The 20,527-nt window shown below is 45.7% G+C and overlaps 1 protein-coding gene and 1 long non-coding RNA gene across 3 annotated transcripts in view; one reads left to right on the top strand and one right to left on the bottom strand.

The window, feature by feature from the left end:
• LOC311063084 lies at positions 1 to 8,718 on the bottom strand. The gene is made up of 4 exons (XR_014602541.1): positions 8,443 to 8,718; positions 7,943 to 8,003; positions 426 to 619; positions 1 to 303 (listed from the first exon to the last, which is right to left on the bottom strand). It is a non-coding gene; the product is annotated as an uncharacterized lncRNA (long non-coding RNA).
• Positions 8,719 to 11,050: 2,332 nt separating this feature from the next.
• mtmr7b (myotubularin related protein 7b) overlaps positions 11,051 to 20,527 on the top strand; it is a 22,852-nt gene continuing 13,375 nt past the window's right edge. For both annotated transcript variants that reach the window (XM_084079860.1, XM_084079861.1), the window contains exons 1-4: positions 11,051 to 11,294; positions 12,954 to 13,079; positions 18,517 to 18,679; positions 19,059 to 19,216. In XM_084079860.1, coding sequence (XP_083935986.1) covers positions 11,271 to 11,294; positions 12,954 to 13,079; positions 18,517 to 18,679; positions 19,059 to 19,216 — 471 coding nt within the window. In that variant the 5' untranslated portion in view covers positions 11,051 to 11,270. The remainder of the gene's footprint in view (positions 11,295 to 12,953; positions 13,080 to 18,516; positions 18,680 to 19,058; positions 19,217 to 20,527) is intronic.

The raw sequence follows: 20,527 nt of genomic DNA on the forward strand, positions 1-20,527 counted from the left end.
CATTACAGTAAAGTGCCTTCTGTGAAACTCTAATTAAAAACACATTTCATATAAACACTATCAATGTTAACATTTTCTAATGATGAGGTACACAGTCTTTTTCTGGGCTAAACAGGGAGTCCCTGTCAGTGTTGTTAGACCTTCTCAACCAGGAACAGTGAAACGGATGGGGTGCAACATATGAAGACCCTGGTGTTTGTCCTCGAGGTAGCAAGTAGAGCATCATCTGGGGTGGTCCACTGTCCACCGCATCGTTCATCAGGTGGGTTTGCAAGGCTGACCCAATAGACGGCTGCCATGTCACTGTGGATGGTTTTAGAAAGAGGCAAGAATAGCAAACCTATTACAAACGTTTCCTAAGGTAAACATACAAAACATTTTTAAGTAAATGGGAATCAGTAGATATATACATTTGTTCTACTTGCCTGTACTTAATAGTCATGGTCCATGGGCACCTCCAGGCCAGACACCTCCGCAGTCAGCTGCTCCCGCCACAGATCGCCACTGACTGCCTCAGACACCCTCTCCCCCTCATCCTCTCCCTCATCCTCTGGGGTCACAAATTAATATCACCAGCATCCATGCAGATGTTGTGGAGAACTGCACATGCTGTTATGACCTGAAATTATATGAATGGGGGGGGGGGGGGGGGTACATTATTATTATTATGAATTCAGGGGTCGACATTATAAATGGCCCAGTGGCCCGGATGTACTTTTTAAACCGTCAGGGCCAGCAGAATGCAACAAGCACTTGCCCGGTGGGGCCAGTGAAAATAATGCCTTGAAAATAAAATCAAAACATTAGCATCTAATAATTTCACATAATTTCCCTGTACTACTGTGTTCTGTTAACATATCTGTAAACTCGAGCAGGGCAGGCTCACAGAAGAGCCTTTCCCCGTCATCCTTGGACCCCCTCGTTCATTTTCAAAATGTTTTTAAAACCACCAGTATTCGGTCAAACACCAGGTAAAAACAAATACAGAAAGAAAGTTGCCAGAGTGAAAAGCAGAATGAGACGAAAAAGAGGGAGAGAAAGTTTCAACCACAATGGTGAGACTAGAATTGGCTTACATAAGATAAGTTAAAAGCGAGCAATGTAAACAGTGCATCCACTGTGCAGCCAACTGTGTCAGCCTACATGGAGGGGGAGAGAGATCTCCCCCTCTGGATAATAAACCGCCTACTGACAGTAATGACAGTTAACCTAAAAGCTAGCGTTAGCTATTCAAAATCAATCGTCTCCTGTCCTCATCAACATTAATAGGCTAACAACTTTCTGAGGGTGAGAGACCCGACTGCATTCCATAGTAGGTCGTTCTGATGTTTTTGAATGGCTGTGGGTGTTGCTTGAAATCGCAGATCTGAAAGCTCACAACACGTCGCATTTGTGACATACTGTGAGCTTGTAGGTCGTCTGTTTCACAGTTGAACTGCAGCAGATCATTATCATACAGTGTTGCCATGTAAGATTATTATAAGCGAGTTTGGGCTTCTTTTTTTGTTTACTGCTTGTAAATATTGGGCCTTCTTGGGCCTGTTTCTAAAGTGTAGTTGTATTTTTGGGCTTGCTTCCACATTTTTTTTATTATTATTTAAACCAGCAGTGGTTCTCAAATATTTTCATGTCATGGACCCCTTAGCTCTGGACTGGTCCATACTAGTGTTAGAAGGAGTTCTCCAACTCCTTCTAACGACCAGAGCTAATGGACCCCAAAGATGCATCGGCTATTTTCAAATAGGTATATAGGTTTAAAGTGCTCATGTGGTCTATAGTCGCTTTTCATAGACCCGTTTTCAGAGACCCAGTTGCTTATTTCTCTCACAAAAGCTGGCAACACTGATCATACACTTCAGGGTCTAAATCAGTGGTTCTCAACCTGCATGCTTTTTGGGGGGTCCCCAGATGACAGTAAAGTGACAGTTTTAAGACTTTTAAGACCTTTAAAAAAAAAGAGGAAAATAAACTATACTATTAAAAAAATAGCTGATCTACAAGCTTGTAGATCTGCTATTTTCACAATATTTATCTGTGGAACCGAGTAAAAAAAATGTTATGCCTCTACTCCTACAATTCCAAGAGCCTGTCAGGGTGGGGGGTCCCCAGTTCAAATATGATCATTTAGTACATTTTTAATTCCGGACTTTTACTTGTAACAAAGTACGTAAGTTACGTATGTAACTATGGTTCTATGAATCCTGGATGACTGCCAGAGGCAGTGCTTAACACTGGATATATCCGTCTCACGCACGTGCAGTCGAGTAATTAATATCAACAAAGTCACAGCTGTGACATAATGACGGTGGGCGTGGAACGCAGTAGCCAGCGTACATAAGCCCACAGCCGTCATTAATGACTTCCCTGCAGAATCTTCTCGCGAGATTCCGAGTGACAGGGAACTCTGGCAGTCATCCAGGATTCATAGAACCATAGTTACATACGTAACTTACGTTCTATTTCATCCTTCCTGACTGCCAGAGGCAGTGCTTAACACTGGATGACTAATATCAACAAAGTCACGAGGAATCTTACCTTGCCGGGAACGGCCTAGGGGACCCCCAGAACAGCGGTTGCCACCGCATTGGTTGCAGCCATATTGACCCTATAGAACCGGGCAAAGGTGCATGGTGCAGCCCACGTGGCTGCTGCACAAATTTCGCTCAGAGGAACTCCCCGTAGGGCCGCCCAGGAAGTGGAAACGCTCCTGGTGGAGTGGCCTCTGATATTATGAGGCGGTGGTAGGCCTCTTGATCTATATGCCTCCTCTATTGCCATGACAACCCATTTGGAAAGCCTCTGTTTGGACAGGGCATGCCCCTTTCTGTGCCCACCATAACAGACGAATAGGCTGTCCGAGCGACGGAACCCAGCAGTCACCTGTATGTAATGCCTCAAGGCCCTCACCGGGCAGAGCTGCCTTGCCAAAGCAGCCTCACCCTGCAGGCCTGAGGGGTCATAAGCCGCCAGTCGTATGACCTGGTTAGTATGGTCTGAAGCCAAGTTCTTGGGCAAAAACGAGGGGTTAGGCCAAAGCGCCACCCCCGTGCCATCAGAGTTCCAGCGTATGCACGCGTCACTCGTCGATAGGGCATGCAGTTCACTCACCCGCTTTGCCGATGCCATTGCAAGAAGAAAGGCCAATTTGGCTGAAGCCCACTTCAGTCCTGATCGTTCTAGGGGCTCGAAGGGGGGGAGACGAAGAGCCTCCAGGACCAGGGTTAAGTCCCATGAGGGGTGTTTCACGGCCCGCGGGGGGTTCCGCCGCTGGGCCCCACGAAGGAACCGGGTCACCAGAGTGTGGGACCCCACAGTCTGGTTGTCCACCCTGCAGTGACTGGCCGAGATCGCGGCCACATAGACCTTCAGTGTTGACACTGATAGTCTCTTTTCCAATAGAGATTGCAAAAAACGCAATATCATCGGCACCGAGCAAGACTCAGGTACCTCTCGGTTCACCCCACACCATTCCGAGAATATTTTCCACCTGTTTGCATAGATTGCCCTGGTGGAGGGTGCTCTTGCGTTTAACACGGTCTGGATCACAGCCTGGTCGCACAGACTCAGGAGCGGGTCCGGCCCCTCAGGGGCCACACGCACAGTTGTAGGCGTTCCGGGCACGGATGCCAAATGCGGCCATCCAATTGGGACAGGAGATCCTCCCTGTTGGGGAGGTGCCATGGAGAGCTGCAACAAAGATTGTGCAGCGCCGAGAACCACGTCCTCCCCGGCCATGCCGGAGCAACTAGCAGAACTCTGTGGTTGTCTTGCTGGACCCTGTGTAGCGTCAATGCTATCAGCGGAAAAGGTGGGAAAGCATACAGGAGGTGATCTGGCCATGGGTGCGCCAGAGCATCCTGTCCTAACGGACTCGATGTCTCCGTCAGGGAGAACCAAAGAGGGCAGTGTGTTGTGGACTCTGAGGCAAACAGGTCCACCTCCGCAGCGCCGTATCTGTGCCAAATCTCCTCCACTACCTCCGGGTGGAGTCTCCACTCCCCCGAAGGAGGTTTCTGGCGTGACAGAAAATCCGCCACCACATTCTGTGGCCCTGGCAGATACATAGCCCTCAGGCTGGGAAAATGAGGGAAAGCCCACATGAGGAGTCGCCGTGCCACTTGTAACGACAGGGTCGACCTGGTGCCCCCCTGCCGGTTCACGTTGTAGACAGCTGACCTGCTGTCGGACCGCACAAGCACATGCCGGCCCTCCAACTGCGGTACGAAGTGTTGCAGCGCTAAGAATATAGCACGAAGCTCGAGCACATTTATGTGCTCCGTCATCTCCTGTCTCGTCCAGAGCCCCCTCACAGCCCTGTGTTGCCATACTGCCCCCCACCCGGAGGGAGAGGCATCCGTCACCACCACCTCGCGACGCGAGGGGATCGAACCCAAGGAGACACCTCTGGACAGATATGCCCTGTCTCTCCAGGGCTGTAGTGTGAGGAGGCAGCTGCCGGATACCCTGACTCTCCTGGACCCGTGGAACTTTGGGTCTAGATGTAGGCCATTGACCCAGATCTGGAATGGCCGCAAGCGTAGGAGGCCCAGTGGCACTACCGCAGTCACTGACGTCAGCATCCCTAACAGCCTGAGGAAAAGGCTGAATCTCAACTTCTTGTTCCCCCGAAACCAGAGAAGAAGCTGCAGGATGGCTTCCACCCGTTGAGGAGTGGGAGAGGCCAGCATTCGGCAGGAGTCCAGGGCCAAGCCGATAAATACAACCCTCTGGCTGGGAACAAGGCAGCTTTTTTTGTGGTTGACTGTGAGACCTAGTCGTGTCACATGACGTATTAGGGCCGCCGTATCCCGCCCCACCTGTTCCCTGGTTGGAGCACAGACCAACCAGTCGTCCAGGTATGGGAGGATTTGCATGCCCCGGCCCTGCATTGGGGCCAACGCAGCCCGCATGCATCTCGTAAATACCCGAGGGGCCAGGGAAATCCCGAACGGGAGCACCCTGAATTGGTAGGCCCTGCCTTCGAACGCGAAGCGCAGGTACTGCCTGTGATGCGGGGCTATAGGGACGTGAAAGTATGCGTCTTTTAAATCGATTGAAGTGAACCAACTGTGCACTTTGACCGTTTGGAGCACATCCGCTGTCTTCAACATGTGGAAGGGCAACACCTTCAGGTAGGCGTTGAGCCCCCGTAAGTCCAGTATAGGGCGAAAACCTCCGTCTTTTTTTGTAACCAAAAAATACATTGAGTAAAACCCACCTTGCCGTGTATGTAGATCTAGTTCCTCGATGGCATTCTTCTCCAGGAGGGTGGCCACCTCCTGTCTGAGTGCCTCGGATTTGGTGGGATCGTTGACGATGGTCATCCTGATCCCGCTGTAAGTGGGGGGCCGGCGGCGGAACTGGATACTGTACCCTTGGGAGAGCGTGGCCACCACCCAAGGGTCTGAAGCGCAGCTTTCCCAGTAGCTGAGCTGCTGCTGGGAGAAGCGTCCCACCGCCGGCCCCATGCGTTCATTGCCTACCCCTCTGGCCCCTTGAGGGGCGAAACCCAGACCCTCGAGCCCTCTGCGTTTGAGGTGCCGGACGTGGAGGGCCTGGGCGAGTAGGGGCGCGGCGACGCTGGTCGGGCTGCTCGAAGGTCGAGGACCTCGGGTAGCTGTCCTGCCGCGGCTGTGGCCGGGGGCGACCGGTGCCATAACCTGCCGCAGGCCGTTGCCTCACTGCAGGGGAAGGCCCCTGAAGGCTGGCATACTGCTGCCGTGTCTGGTTGGCCTGGAGACTACGCTCCAAGGCCTGCTGTCCTGCAGGGCCAAACAGCTGCCCCGGGACCACGGGGAGTGCACGGAGTACCCTCCGGCATGGCTCCGACAGTGGGGACTGAGCCAGCCACACCTGTCGGCGCGTCAGAGTCAGCGTTGACAGTAATCTGCCAAGCTCCGTTGTCATGTAGGCGAACGCTTCCAGAGAAGCGTCGCTCAGGCTCTGGACGGAAGCGTCCATGCCTGGGTTAGTGTCTGCGGCAGACGTAGCCTCCGCGCCTGAGGGAGCCGCCGTGCCCAGGGGCTGCAGAGACTGGGACAAGGCCAGCAAGATATGTGACAGAGAGTTGCCTATGCGGCCGACACGGGCCGCTGCGTCGTAGCTCTTGACCAGCAGGTCATCTGTGATGCGGCACTGGGGCCTGGGGCAACGGGAAACCGGCCGCAGGACCTCATCGGGTGAGCATATCAGGGAGGCGATGGATGGCTCCACTGATGGCATGCTGCCCAACCCGTACCTGTCCGCATCCCGCATAGACGCCAAGGCCCTAGCGTCGGAGACCCGATGGGTCTGGGACTTGGGGTCTTCCCAGCACCTGTGGAGCTCCTGAATGTACTGCTCTGCGGGAGGTACAGTGAAGGCAGCCTGAGGTGGAGCGCGTCTAAAGAAAACGTTTGCAGGCCTTGCTGCTGCCGGGGCCTCGTCCTGGCCCAGGCGTGCCAGCGCCATCCGGATCACAGGCTTGATTGAAGCCGAGGCAGGCCCCGAGCCCGCTCTAGACTCACTTCCCGACCGTTGAGAGCCGGGGTATGAGGTGTGGGTGGCCTCTTCTGCCTCCTCTGGACCATCATTGAAGTCGGTACAGGAGGCCATTGTCGACAGTGAATCAACCTCCCACCCTGGGGCAGGGGCAGCTGCCGGTGGACTGCCGGCCCGGGGAACAGGCCTGTCCGGTTGGATATTAAGGAGCAGCTCCTTCAGCTCCGCAAACTGGGATGCCAAGGTGTCTACCTTAGAAGCCAGATGGTCCTTCTTCCTCTCCTTGCTGTGCGGGGCATGACGGTGCGGAGACCCTTTCCGCCGCCTGCCTGCCTGTGGAGGGACACCAGATGGGGGCATCCGGTCCTCTGGCTGCTGCCCCTCCACTTCAGCCAGTCTGGCCAGCTTCAGATCATGCGGCATGAAACTGCAGTTTGTGCACTGCTCCTCTGTCAGCCCCTGCCTTAGGTGTGCTACACCCAGGCACCTGTGGCATTCGTCATGGCCATCGTCGGGCAACAAAGGCACCGCGCAGGCGCGGCACGCATGTGCCATGGCCAGTATATAACGGAGCGAAAACACTCCGGAAGGAAAAACAAAAAACACCCACTAAGCGTGCACGCTTTGGGAACTTCAACTCAGTTACTGTGGAGCGAAAGCACCCCTAGTAACAAACAAAAAACACCCAAAAATGGGAAAGAGCTATAAAGCTGAAATAAGTATTATAATACGATCCACTATAGGGAGACAGTTATAATTTCAACTCAAAAGAAAACACCGTAAAGAGCGGAAACACTCAACAGGTAATCAAAAATTCTTAAATCTGCAACATAGGCTGTTCAGTTTACTGAAACATGCAATTCAACAGAAAATGCAAATTAAATATATATATATGGCGTCTTTCCAACTTAAATAATAAAGAGACAGAGACCGAAAACAGACTCTGATTACTATACCAACCTGTGCGTTTCCCACAGCGTGGCCGCGCAAACACTGCTCTGCTGGGGAGCTACGTTGGTCTTCGGAAAGAACAGAAAATAGCGAGCCTTAATCGCAGCCCTTGGAGGACGCGACACGCGAAGCTCCAACCTACTGTAGGTTACAGGGCTCCCTGCGAAAAAGACGATGGTTTAGTAGTTTGTTTTTTAGAACCTCAAACCTGCAACGCGTAGCTTGCGAGAAGATCAAAAGGGAAGTCATTAATGACGGCTGTGGGCTTATGTACGCTGGCTACTGCGTTCCACGCCCACCGTCATTATGTCACAGCTGTGACTTTGTTGATATTAATTACTCGACTGCACGTGCGTGAGACGGATATATCCAGTGTTAAGCACTGCCTCTGGCAGTCAGGAAGGATGAAATAGAACTTCTACATTGCAGTATTGATACTTTTACTTAAGTAAAACGTTTGAGTACTTTTCCCACGCACACACACACACACACACACACACACGGTACTTACATTTGAAATTAAATTCCGGGGCACTGGGGGCTGGGGCCAGTATCAATGGGGTCTTCCTCCACTGTTGAATGCAATAAAAACATTACTCAAAAAGGGCTCTTACGCTACTAACGACCACAGTTAATCCACAGCTGAATTTGACCATTAACAACATTTAAAACAAATACTAGTCGGACTCGTGACATACAACCCACTACATTTCATGTTTAAACACAACAATTACACCAGCCGTATAATCTCAGTAATGTTTAACCACTGACTATCTCGGGGGGGGGGGGGGGGGGGGGGGGGGGGGGGGGCATTTGAAAAGGACTACCCCGAAAACAGCTGGCTGTGTTCGGGTAGAAGAAGCACCGCTGGCCGCGGTTTAACGTTAAAGTAGGCTCGTTCACGATACATTTACCACATATATGAAGTTTAAACAACTACATGCTATCCTAAAACATATTAAAAGTACATTCCGTGACACAACAACACTTTTAAAAGGTTTTAAAACTTACAGCTTTGGTCCACCATTAAGGCTGGTTCAGCCTGGCTCCAAGTTCGTTCCACGGACAACCGTGGGAGCAACGGCATGTTTGGAAGAGTCAGGCCGAAAACAGGTTGCATTAGACGGCTACGTGAGTTTCACTGGCCGCCCCAGGACCCGACGGGACGGTTCTCTGAATTCTTATTTTTAAATAGTATCACCACATATATGAAGTTTAAACTACTTAATGCTATCCTAAAACATCTTAAAAGTAAATTCCGTGGCACAAAAAAGAAGTTAGAGAGAGTTTTAGAAGTTTAGATGGACGAGAATTTATAGCGGTGAAAAAGATGGCGGCCGCTCAGAAAATTTTCCAGTCAGCTCAGTTCGCGTTGCATTGTGGGACTCGGCTGTTCACCGAAGTGCTTGAAGCGTACATCGCGTGTACGCTTGGAAAAAGGGGGAAAGTAGGGCACATTCGAAGGGTGGATTTGAAGGGGTCTTCGAAATGGGACAGCACTTGGCGCGCCACTGTGACGTCATCGCCCTTAAAATCCGCACTTGGAGACTGCAACCCCTGAATTGAGACAGACCTAGTGTGATCTTATTTTACAGACCATTCTCATTAGTCGACTCGTTACACGTAATGCAGATGTTATCCAGATTATGCTGTTTGCTTGGCCAGAATATCCACAAAATTGCTAAGAATGTTAGATAGCATGTTGTGTAGTCGGGTGTTGATGTTTGACTGGTATCCAAGTTACCTTCCTTGGTTGTAGGGTTGTAGGCTACTACTCATGTGACGTGAGTGACCATTCACACCGTTGCGCAAGTGGATCCGGCAGGGTAGGAGGGATTAGAAGGGAGAGGACATTTGAGATGCATTAAAAATATATATATTATTATTATCTTATCTTTTTTTTTAATTCAAATGTAATAAGACTATTGTGCCAGTTTAACCACTTTCAATGGACATAATGTCCCTTTCTTTCTTTCTTTCTTTCTTTCTTTCTTTCTTTCTTTTAAAGCCACTTCACAATATGTGCCAGAGGCACAGAGGTTATGACTATTTGGGGGTCCTTGAAGTTTATAGTATCACAAATTAATAAAACATGTACTTAGTAGGCCTACAACTTCATTGAATGTAGCCTACTTAGTTACTCTCCTGGTCCAATTGTCATGGAAAAGCTTGGGAACCTCTGGACTGGACCAGCTAGGGTTCATGCCATTTATTCTGATATTAGCCAAATTAAACCATTTTCCTTCTTCTTTTTCTTCAGCCATAATTGGCAGGACACAGTTTCATCATCATCATCATCATCATAAGCAGCACCAACACACTGCCATCCTTTTCAAAGGAACTATTAATGTAATGAGGTCAATGTCTGAAGAGCATACAATACTTCCTGGATTTATTTGGATGGATACAGTTCGGAGATTTCAACAATCCCTAAAATACAAACTGATTTGGTGAATCTAACCACATGGTAAAAAGAGACAAATGAAATCCTAACCTTCTCCTTTTTCTTCAGCCACATGGTTATTGGTTGGGTGACAGCATGACAGTTTCATCATCATCATCATGAGCAGCACCAACACACTATCCAGTGTGTGTGTCCACACTGTGACTTCCATGCTTTAGGGCAGGCAGCACTGACTCATCTCATGACAAAGCAGAAGTACTTTATAGGCCAGAATCTAAGCAAAAAAAAAGGCCCAACCTAAAAGAAATTGCAATAGTAATGTGATATAGTTTGTATTGGTCATAATACCCTAATACATCATATATTAAAAGGTGTGCTTCATGGATTTAGTGGAACAAAAGTCAAAAGCAATGTTTGAGGGGTTAAAGCAGTGCGGTCTTGGTCTAAAGGTGTTAAATATTTGAGGGTTTATGCGGAGTTATCCAACATATTTGGCGTCTATTCTTGAGTTTTGCGGGTCAATCTTTCCAATAAAACACTTTTTGAGAGGATATTTTAATGTCTGATGCCTGTATTTGGGGTAACAGTACCCCAACACCCATTTGTTTGCCGCATTTGCCACTTACAGTTTGTGCCACACACTGCTCATATGGGAGTAAAATGAGCTAAATCTGGTATAAATTGCTCCTTGTTATAGACATGGTTAAATACTTAATATTTCAATAGGGCTTCGCTCTTGATTGATTGATTAAATATTGTATTAGACAAAAATGCTAAACAGCATGAGTAGGCTACAGTCAAACACTTGGTCTAAAAGGATAACAAACAAAAATGTGTTCAATTCAAAATATAAATAAAAATAAATAAATAAATGAAAAATAACACCAAAATTGAATATCATCACAAATATAAAACACAGAAGTAGAAAAAAAGGAGGGTTAACAGTCTCATAATGAAGGGAACATAATACATGAACATGGAATGTAATAATACATTAGATAGACTATTATAGAGCTGAGCCTGTTTCTCAAGCCTCATGTATAGGTTGTAGTGCGACCGTGTCGCTTCTTTTTGTCGCCCTACGGTGCGCATGCGCTGTTCCAGGGTAAATCCTCCTCAACGAAGGATCCGTGTGTGTTGTTGTGAGCGTCACAGTGGCTGTGCCACACACACACATACACACACATTATACACACACATACATCCAGTACACACACACACACACACAGACACCGACATGATGGAACGGATTCTACACTGCACTTCAGATTACAGCTCGTTTGTCGACATCGTGTCGCTGATGGGTTTGCGATCCTTATTGTTGTAACACCGATAATAATAATAAAACAGCAGAAACGCATAGGATCGGATTATTATCATTCCTCTCCTCCTCCAAGCACCATTTTGACTGGAGGCTCGGGTTAATTTGTCAGTGATGGAGCACATCCGAACGCCCAAGGTAGGCACTTCCAACTGATGCCCTTCCTCCTCATAATCCACCTCTTTTCTTCATAATCTCTCTATTTTTATGGTGCATTAAGTTCTCTGAACCGCATGCATTCAACCTTGTGAACGATTTTAGGAGCATCTCTCTCTCTCTCTCTCTCTCTCTCTCTCTCTCTCTCTCTCTCTCTCTCTAGCTCTCTCTCTCTGATGATGATGATGATGCTCAGTGCCATGCATGGACTGTGTGATGCAAGTACATATGACCATAGTGCAATCTTTTTACACAATTGTGTTAAATGTTTTACTGCCATAGGTGCTGATGATTAACTATTATTGTGTATAACCTCTATGAAAATGACACCACTTTGTCCTGCAATTATGTGTGTCACCATCTGCTCAACCATGACGTTGCATTGTGCTGGAGGTTACCCTCCATTTTCCTCTTGTCTGCCACCCACCCTGGCAAAGGCATACAGGACGTAAACATGATCATCATCATCATCTCTTATAGAATGCATGCACAAGCCTCCATGCAGAGTGTGAGCTTCATGCATTATGTAACATGATATGATCTGCATCCATGTTTACCTACATGCTGTTAGCAGACAATACACACAGACCATCCATGCTTCAGGCTGTACAGGAGCATACTGCTGAATGACTGTGATTTCCAGCCAGATGTTTATAGAAGTGATTGGACCACTTGTCTCTGTTGAGTCACGACTCTTAGCATGTTGAGTGTTGTGAATTAAGTAGGCCTCTGACACGGTCCTGACTCCGGAGAGTTTTCCTCCTATTGCATTTGGTGACTGGTGAATGAGTTGAGTGGCGAGCTCTGAGAACAAGGTGACACCAGGCAGTATCTCAGTCTCACGACAAGCGCTGAAGTTTATTAATTACACACATAATATAATTTAGTATAGTATATGATAGTATAGTTCAGAAAGGAACAGAGTATCGGTCGGGTGGCACAGTGTTAAAGTCCCTGCCCACCACCATGGAGGTTGTGGGTGCGAATCCACCGTGGTGCATCCGGCTTTGTCGGGCGTCTACACAAACACAATTGGCCTGTGCTCAGGGAGGGAAGCCGGGCGGGGAGGGTGACATTTGTCACTGCATGCATGTATTCCCACGGGCTGGGGCGGCACCTGTCAGCAGGGAGTGTTACTTCGGCTGGAGAAGTAGGCCCTACATCCTCCCGGTGGGGTCTGGAGGATACAACAGCAGTGACAACACAGGAATGTGTGTGGCAAGGAATTAATTGTCTCCCCAAGACTAAATTGGGGAGAAAAAGGGGATAAAAAATTATTGGCTACTCTAACAAAAAAAACAAAAATAAAGAAGAAGAAAGGAACAGAGTATGATATGAGTACACAATACAATTTAGACATTTAGCAGAGGCTCTTATCTAGAGAGTGACCGTGTCGATGTCACAAGCATATCTGTATGCTTACGCACATGAGAGTGAATCAGTAAATATACCAGTCAAAAAGGTCAAGCAGGTCAAGCCTAAGATACATCATAATGTTGATTTTATCCGCTTTGTCCCCTTTATGTTGGCCCACATGACCTCATCTGCATACTGGCCTTGAAATGTTTTAACATCTCTGACTGTGTGTGTGTGTGTGTGTGTGTGTGTGTGTGTGTGTGTGTGTGTGTGTGTGTGTTCCAGGTTGAAAATGTGCGTTTGCTGGACCGTTCCTCAGGTCAGAGGAAGCCCAGTGTGGGGACTCTGTACCTCTCTGCCACACACACCATCTTTGTAGAGAACAACCCAGAGACACGCAAGGAGACCTGGGTAAGCACCAGTGGCTTCAAGTGTTAAAAAAACATGTTAAACAGCAGCACACTGTGCTCTACATTGGTGTGACAACAGATAAAAAGTGGTCCGTGCGGTGCACTAATCTTCTCCCAAATTGATTGATGTCAGTGCACTCCTCTCCTGTCTCCCAGTCAAATCTATCAACTGTCTAAAACTCATCCAGAACAGCACCGCCAGAGTCCTCACCAGTTCAAATAGGTCAACCCATATAACCCCCATACACGTCCAACACGTCCCAGTCCACTACAGGATCCATTTCAAAGTCCTCCTCCTGACCTATAAAACCTTAAATGGGCTACCTCAGTGACCTCATCACCACCCACAAACCCTCATAATTGTAAAAAAAAAAAAAGAAAAGTCGATTTTTTATTTTATTTTAAAAAGCTCAGTCACAACGTATCGTGATGCAACACTTTGTGAGCATGTAGATCAGCTATTTTTGCCATGCGACACCATCGTACGACAAGGCATGAAATAGGTCCTGTATTTTATATTTATTTTTAACTTTATCATAGATGTTCTTTTACCATCATCTCTTAATTGTGAAGAAGCTTTGAGATTTGTTTTGGCAGATGAGAAAAGCTATGCAAACTCAATCTACTACTATTATTATTATTATTATTATTATTATTGTTGTGATCAGTGGGTGACCATTTTAACCATGGGGTAAGTTATGTTATTTCTTCTCATTTGATCAATTGGATTAATTTTATTCATCGATGCCACACACCCCTTTTATGCCGCATCAAATCTCAATCTCAGGGTGGTAATGTGTCCCAAAGGTTTACACCAGTGAACTGAGGCTCTTAATGATTATGTGTAATAGTGGCACAGTGGCAGGATTCTCTTACACCAGCAAAACCTGCACTGCAACATCCTATGTGTGAAAAATGCCCTTGAGCAGGGCACATGCCTGTGTTCTGGAGGAACTAGTACATGGTTGCCAACTTGCCATGGATTCCTGACGGGAAACGTGTACTGGATGTGTGTGTATCTCAGAGGGTTACATGAGCATACTGGACTTCCCTTCAAGGGTAAATGAAGTATATTTAAAAAGTATGCAATCCAGAGACCAATCAGAGAGCTGACTCATTGACGGTGAACACAAGACTACGTTTGTGAATGCACTGACTCCAGCTACAGTGGTGTTTGAGGTGTCTATTTTCTGTCTAGACCAGTGGTTCCCAAACTTTTTAGCTTGAGACCGAAAAGAGAAATGTGATGTCTCCCCGGGACCCAAACTATTGACAATAGCAGATTTACAAGCTCACAACGTGAGCTTGTAGATTGGCTATTTTCACTACTAAAAATATTATAAAAAAAATTGTCGGAAACTGAAAAAAATATATATTTTTACTCTCGACCCAATGGGGTGCCGACTCAGTGTTTGGGAAACACTGATCTAGACCATACCATCTCCAAAGAGGATGGCTCTCGAGACTACAGTACAAGTGGTGTGCGACACCGGCACTATAAGTATAAATCCAGTTATATTCTGGCTGACCCAACTACTGTACTGATGTCCTGTTTCAGGACAGCATGGAGAATAACCTAAACAAACATGTCTGATTAGTCCACTGTAATGCCTGCCGGCTGCCAAAAGCAGAATCTTCTCAATGTGAGAACGGATACGCTTTCTCTATCAATAGTCTACACTGAAAACCCCAGTCATTTGCAAAGTTTTGATGGCTGTGATACACTTTGGGCGATGGTATGGTGTAGTGTACAGGCATCCTTGATCAATGATCTGTGCAACATGGTTGGTGTTACACAATCAGCAATTCCCGCTAAATATCAACATTTGATTTTCAGTGTTTTGAAATTGTCATGTGGAATGTTGTATCTTTCATTGTACTAAATGGGTAGTAGCACAATGCTTTACAATAAGCATGGATAGTGCATTCAGTAAGTAGTTGCATGAACCCTATAGTTGTCTGGGGAAAATATTGATTTGTCCAATATGATAGATGTAAAAATGTTCATGCAAAATGCAAGTGATCGGAAGCTCTTTGCTTGACAAACAACAATAAAACAAAATGGGGGAAAAAAACATAAAACACCTTTAATTAGTGCAACAAAACATGACATTTTGACATTTTAGGCATTAAACAGACACTCTTGTCCAGACTCTGAGCAACTTAGAAAGTGCAAGATTAAATATCATTAACCCTAGTCATCAAACAACAGGGTAAATGGGCTCGTAAGTAGAGTGCAAAGAATCTAGAATCTAGTATCTATCTCAACTAACATGCTACCTAAATAGCATTCTTAGCATCTGTGGTCAAGAAAACCATTTACTAGGCCGGTCACAATTATTACATAATCACCTAATCGCAATTATTTGAGATAATCGCAATTATTTTGCGAACAAGAAGTGTTACAAGGAAATAGGAGGGCTGGGGCGTGAGGTTCAGTCTGAAAAGGAGTTTTCAGACTGGTGGAAAATGGGGAGTGAGTGTAGTCGTGACTGAGCTGGGGAGGTCATTCCACAGCTTGGGAGCCAGGAGGGAGAAGAGGCTAGGGACGTGTCAGAGCAGTGAGAAGGGAGGGACAGATGTCCCAGCTGTCAGCTGCCTTAGGAAGACTGCTAAGCTAGAAGTGTGTTGCTTATCTGCATGTTATAGCCATCTACTGTATATGTTTGTCACCTGCTCTATGTGCTTCTATTGAGCCCTTTTGTAGCACTGAAAAAAAAGTTTTCAATCTCTCATATTTTCATATTGTATTATACATATTGTTTTGTGCATAGCACAGTACCTAGATATATTTTAATGACATGTACTGTATGAAAAAAATAAATATATATTTCGACTGAGATATTAAAAGATTTAGATAAACTTATTTTTAAATTTACAAAATAATTCAACAAAATCATCTCCTTTTAGTTTTTAGCCTGTGTTAAAGCTTAAACTGTACAGTACCTCCCTGTAAAAAATGGGTAGGTACACGGATTAACTATGTCATTAAAGAAGTTCTTTCCCAGTATTATTAAATGCTAGATGAAAACAAATTTGGTCAGAAGAAAATAGTGGCTTAGGCCTAAGAGTGACTGGCCCATTATGCACCACAGCGGTAACAGTTGCATTTCCCACTGCAAGGCACTATTAAACCCCTACTTGATTGGTTATTGTACAGTAAGATCTGGATAATAACAGTGGCTGGTGTAAATGTGTTTGTTTGTGTGTGTGTGTGTGTGTGTGTGTGTGTGTGTGTGTGTGTGTGTGTGTGTGGAACTTACGGTTATCAGTCAGAGGGTAGAACAACGACTCCCTCCCCCTATTGCAGTGGATGAGTGTAGCATCTCCTCTGCAGATACAAAAGGCATTTAGAGGAGTCAAATTTCACTAAACGTGTCTTTTTACTAAATTAGGTCTGGAGAGGAGGGGAAGTAGAGTTGCAACACAGGATTCGGTTTACAGTCTGTTCTGATATACTGTAATAGCCTCAACATATCGTTAGTTAATTAATTCCAAGAAAATACAGTGGTACGTTAAAAAAACAGTTACTGACAAGTAACATGTTTCTAGTGGGAACCACTTTGGGTGCATGTATCACAATGAACCAGTTAAGCCCTATTTTATACTTTGCCATATGATGGTGACGCGCTGTGAAAATAACTGATCTACAAGTTCACAAGACGTTGCATCGTGACAATGCATTCAGCTTGTAGATCGGCTATTTTTTGCAAGGATGTGATCGTTTTTTTTTAACATTTTCACCTTTAATGACATGCCAAAATAGACACCAGGTTGAAAGTGGTTCATGCTTGCTCATTGATTTTTAAGTCTGCTTTTGGGGTTCAAGGGTTTGTGCGCAGTCCCTGGCACAAACACAAGGGTGTATTTGCTGGAAGGGGCCTGGTATTACGTCTGTCCACTAATCAATGCCCTTGAGCAAGGCACTGTCCTGATAACCAACCTTTGCCTGTGACCTCTCTGATGAAATGGGCTGTATGATAGGTGTATTTAAGTAAAGTGCACTTACACGTCCTGTCAAATAACCCATAAAGTAGTCAGTATTTTCAAAAGTTACACAGTTTCCCCATCAAGCGTTTCTTGACATTTCTATAGCAACGGTAAACTGATATTGTAGATCACAAGACCTATTACAAACACTCTCTCACATGCACACATTACACAATGCAGTCATCTTCAATGGATCTGCATTCATATCACAAGATAGGCTTGTATTATGCAAAAAAGTAATTGACGTTAGTGGCTTTCGATTCCGGAGACAAACAATGAAAACAGCGTTTGTTTGTATGTGTGTGTGCCTGTGCATGAAGTCCAAATGTCACACAATCACAGAAGCACCACGGCAATCTGACGTGACGAGCGACGTTCAGCTCTTCAGAATGAGAGCACAGAAGAGAAATCCATGATAGGCAACACATAACATTCTCATGGAAAACACAATCTGACAGGCTAACTAGTCAAACTGTCACGCAACACACCAGCGTGAGTCTATCACTTCCTTATTGCCTGGTTGTACTCACTTCCCTTTCATCCTATATTAAAATTGGCTAATGGGAGGGCAGGCGGGCGGACCACGTCCTTGTCACTATGACAACATAACCATAAACAGTTTACAGTTTAAGCATTTAGCAGACGCTCTTAATCCAGAGCGACTTACAGTAAGCAAGGACACAAGATAATACATCATAATACACATAATACATCAAATGCATGAAAAATGTTAATATAATTAAGGAATACATATGTAAACCAATCTTTAAAAAAAAAAAATATCCCACAATTTTCTAACCCATTTTTTCACCCAGTGCCAATTGTCTAGGTAATACTGGGCGCTACCCTCCCTCTGCCAGCCATGGGAGAGCCTAGAGCCGAGCTCATGCCTCCTTCATTGCATGAGAGCTTGCAAGCCGCTTCTTATCACCTGACAGGGGGAGGTTCCCTGGTTAGATGTAGCGCGTGGAAGGAACACGTTATTCCAACCAGTTCTTTTCCCCTCCATCAGGCATAACATAAACCACATAAACCAATAATCTAATAATAACTAATACCTTAAAATGTAGGCGTACACGCCTACATTTTGAGGTTTTTAACATAATAACGCCTTATTTTTAGGTTTTTAAGATGGCATAATACTTCAATAACAGGCATGAATAGGTCGATATATCTCATTAAGTGGAAAAACTGTTTTGAGGAATGAAATCCTATCATAGTAAAAGGACCTGTGTGTCAAAAAGGCTGGTATGCTCCTTTAAGACTGCCATTGTTTGAATGTAATAGCACTTTCTTAAAGCCCCAGTAACAACAGTGTGTGTGTGTGTGTGTGTGTGTGTGTGTGTGTGTGTGTGTGTGTGTGTGTGTGTGTGTGTGTGTGTGTGTGTGTGTGTGTGTGTGTGTGTGTGTGTGTGTGTGTGTGTGTGTGTGTGTGTGTGTGTCATCAGGTGTTACACAGCATGGTGAGCAGTGCGGAGCGGCCACCGACCACGCCCACAGGAAGTCAGCTGGTCCTGCGTTGTAAGAACTTCCGGGTCATCCAGCTCCTCATTCCACAGGAGAGAGACTGCATGGACGTGCACGCCTCCCTTACCAGGCTGTCACGACCAGGTGTGTGTGTGTGAGGGAGAGGGAGAGAGGAGAAAGAGACTGCTCCCTCACCAGACTGGCATGACAAGATGTGTGTGTGTGTGTGCATACATGTACTGTATGTGTGTGTGCATACATGTGACTTTGGTATGAATGTACTGTACATTATTCACCAGCCATATAGTAAGTGTGTGTGTGCGTGTGTGTGTGTGCGCGTGTGTGCGTGCGTGCGTGCGCGCGCGCGCTCACACATTTTAAAGGATAGGCTATTAATTGCCTTAATGGTAAAGCACCATTAGCTGGGAATTGAAAAAATCCTCTCCTCTCCTCTCCTCTCCTCTCCTCTCCTCTCCTCTCCTCTCCTCCTCACCTCATGTTCTTTCATTCTGCCCATCCACAGAGAAGTACAGTGAGCTGCACTGTCTGTCCTTTAACCCCAACGTCAACAAGGATGAGAGAGGGGAGTCATGGAGCTTCTTGGACCTGTCAGCTGACTACAGGAGGATGGGAGTGCCCAACAACCTGTGGGTCGCCACGGCAGCCAACAGCGAGTACAGGGTCAGTCTGATGTCATTGTTTACTTACATCGTTTTCATCTTAGATCTTTAGACTTGAGTGACGGTAACCACTCATAACCTTGGACATGCCCATTTTTTTCTTTTAGCTTTGTGCTTTTGCGCCACGCTTTTATATCCGAACATTACAGTCCTGTGTCCACAGAATGTTTTGTTTGTGTGTTGGTTGCATTTGCGTTAGTTAAAGAAATAAATAACAAACAAAAAAAATGTATGTAAGAAAGAAAACATGATTTGGGGTTTAATAATGGCATGGATCTCCTAAGAAGTATAATGACTTATGTTATAATTATTTGGCCTACTGGCAGTGTGCACAAGAAATGTGGCACTGATTGGTCCAGCGGTTTGCGAGGTTATCTCCAGATAAACACATACAATACACACACAGACAGACAGACCCATTTCTAGACGGCTCGCCTCCTACAGAGCCACTCCGTGAAAATCTGTTTATTGGGCAGGTTTGTTCATATTTAATTTAACTTGGTGCATTGCTGTCGGTCGCAGAAAGAAAGTTGCTCCTTTATACTGTGGCTGGCGCTGTTTGCCTTGTGCTGCTGCAAGATTTACAAGGTCACAGATAAGATAAACCATGTCTCTCTGGCTCCTGCCAGGTCTCACTTATCAGCTACTAGTGTCTGTACACAGCAAAATGCTGAGTGCTCATTTAACCACATTAACCCTAGCGTCCCTATTTTGGGCTTTTAGGTGAAAATTCTCAAAAATAGCCTAGGCCTACTACAGTATAATAATAATAATAATAATAATAATAATAATAATCAACGTATAGAGTGCTTTTCTAGGTACTCAAAGACACATTAGAAGAAAAATCTAAACAACTTTATCAAAGCAACAAAACAAAAAAAAAGCAAAACGAAATGGGGGCTAGGCTAGAGAAGAGGACTAAAACTGTAAACTATAGACGGGTAAAAAAAACCTGAATTAGGTGGGGAAGGCTATTCTAAAGAGGTGGGTTTTGAGGGCAGTTTTAAAAGGAGAGAAGAATGGGGCTGTTTTAATATGGGTTGGGGAGTGAGTTCCAGAGAGACTGGGTGGAAAAGGTTAAGTTAAATTTATACACGTCGTACGCCTGTGTTGCACAACAAAATATCTCTAATCTCACAATGTGTCACGATGCTGCTTGTAACCTGCCATTGTGCCATGGATTCATTCAATCAATCACGAAAGCTCAGAACATAGTGGACAATATTGAATATCTCATTGTTAAATGACATTACATTAGTGTCACTGTACACTGTATTCCAGTATTTGCTTTATTAATGGTATTATACTGTAG

The sequence above is a fragment of the Gymnoscopelus microlampas genome, assembly GCF_963454915.1.
Source record: "Gymnoscopelus microlampas genome assembly, chromosome: 2".
Classification (NCBI taxonomy): Eukaryota; Metazoa; Chordata; class Actinopteri; order Myctophiformes; family Myctophidae; genus Gymnoscopelus; species Gymnoscopelus microlampas.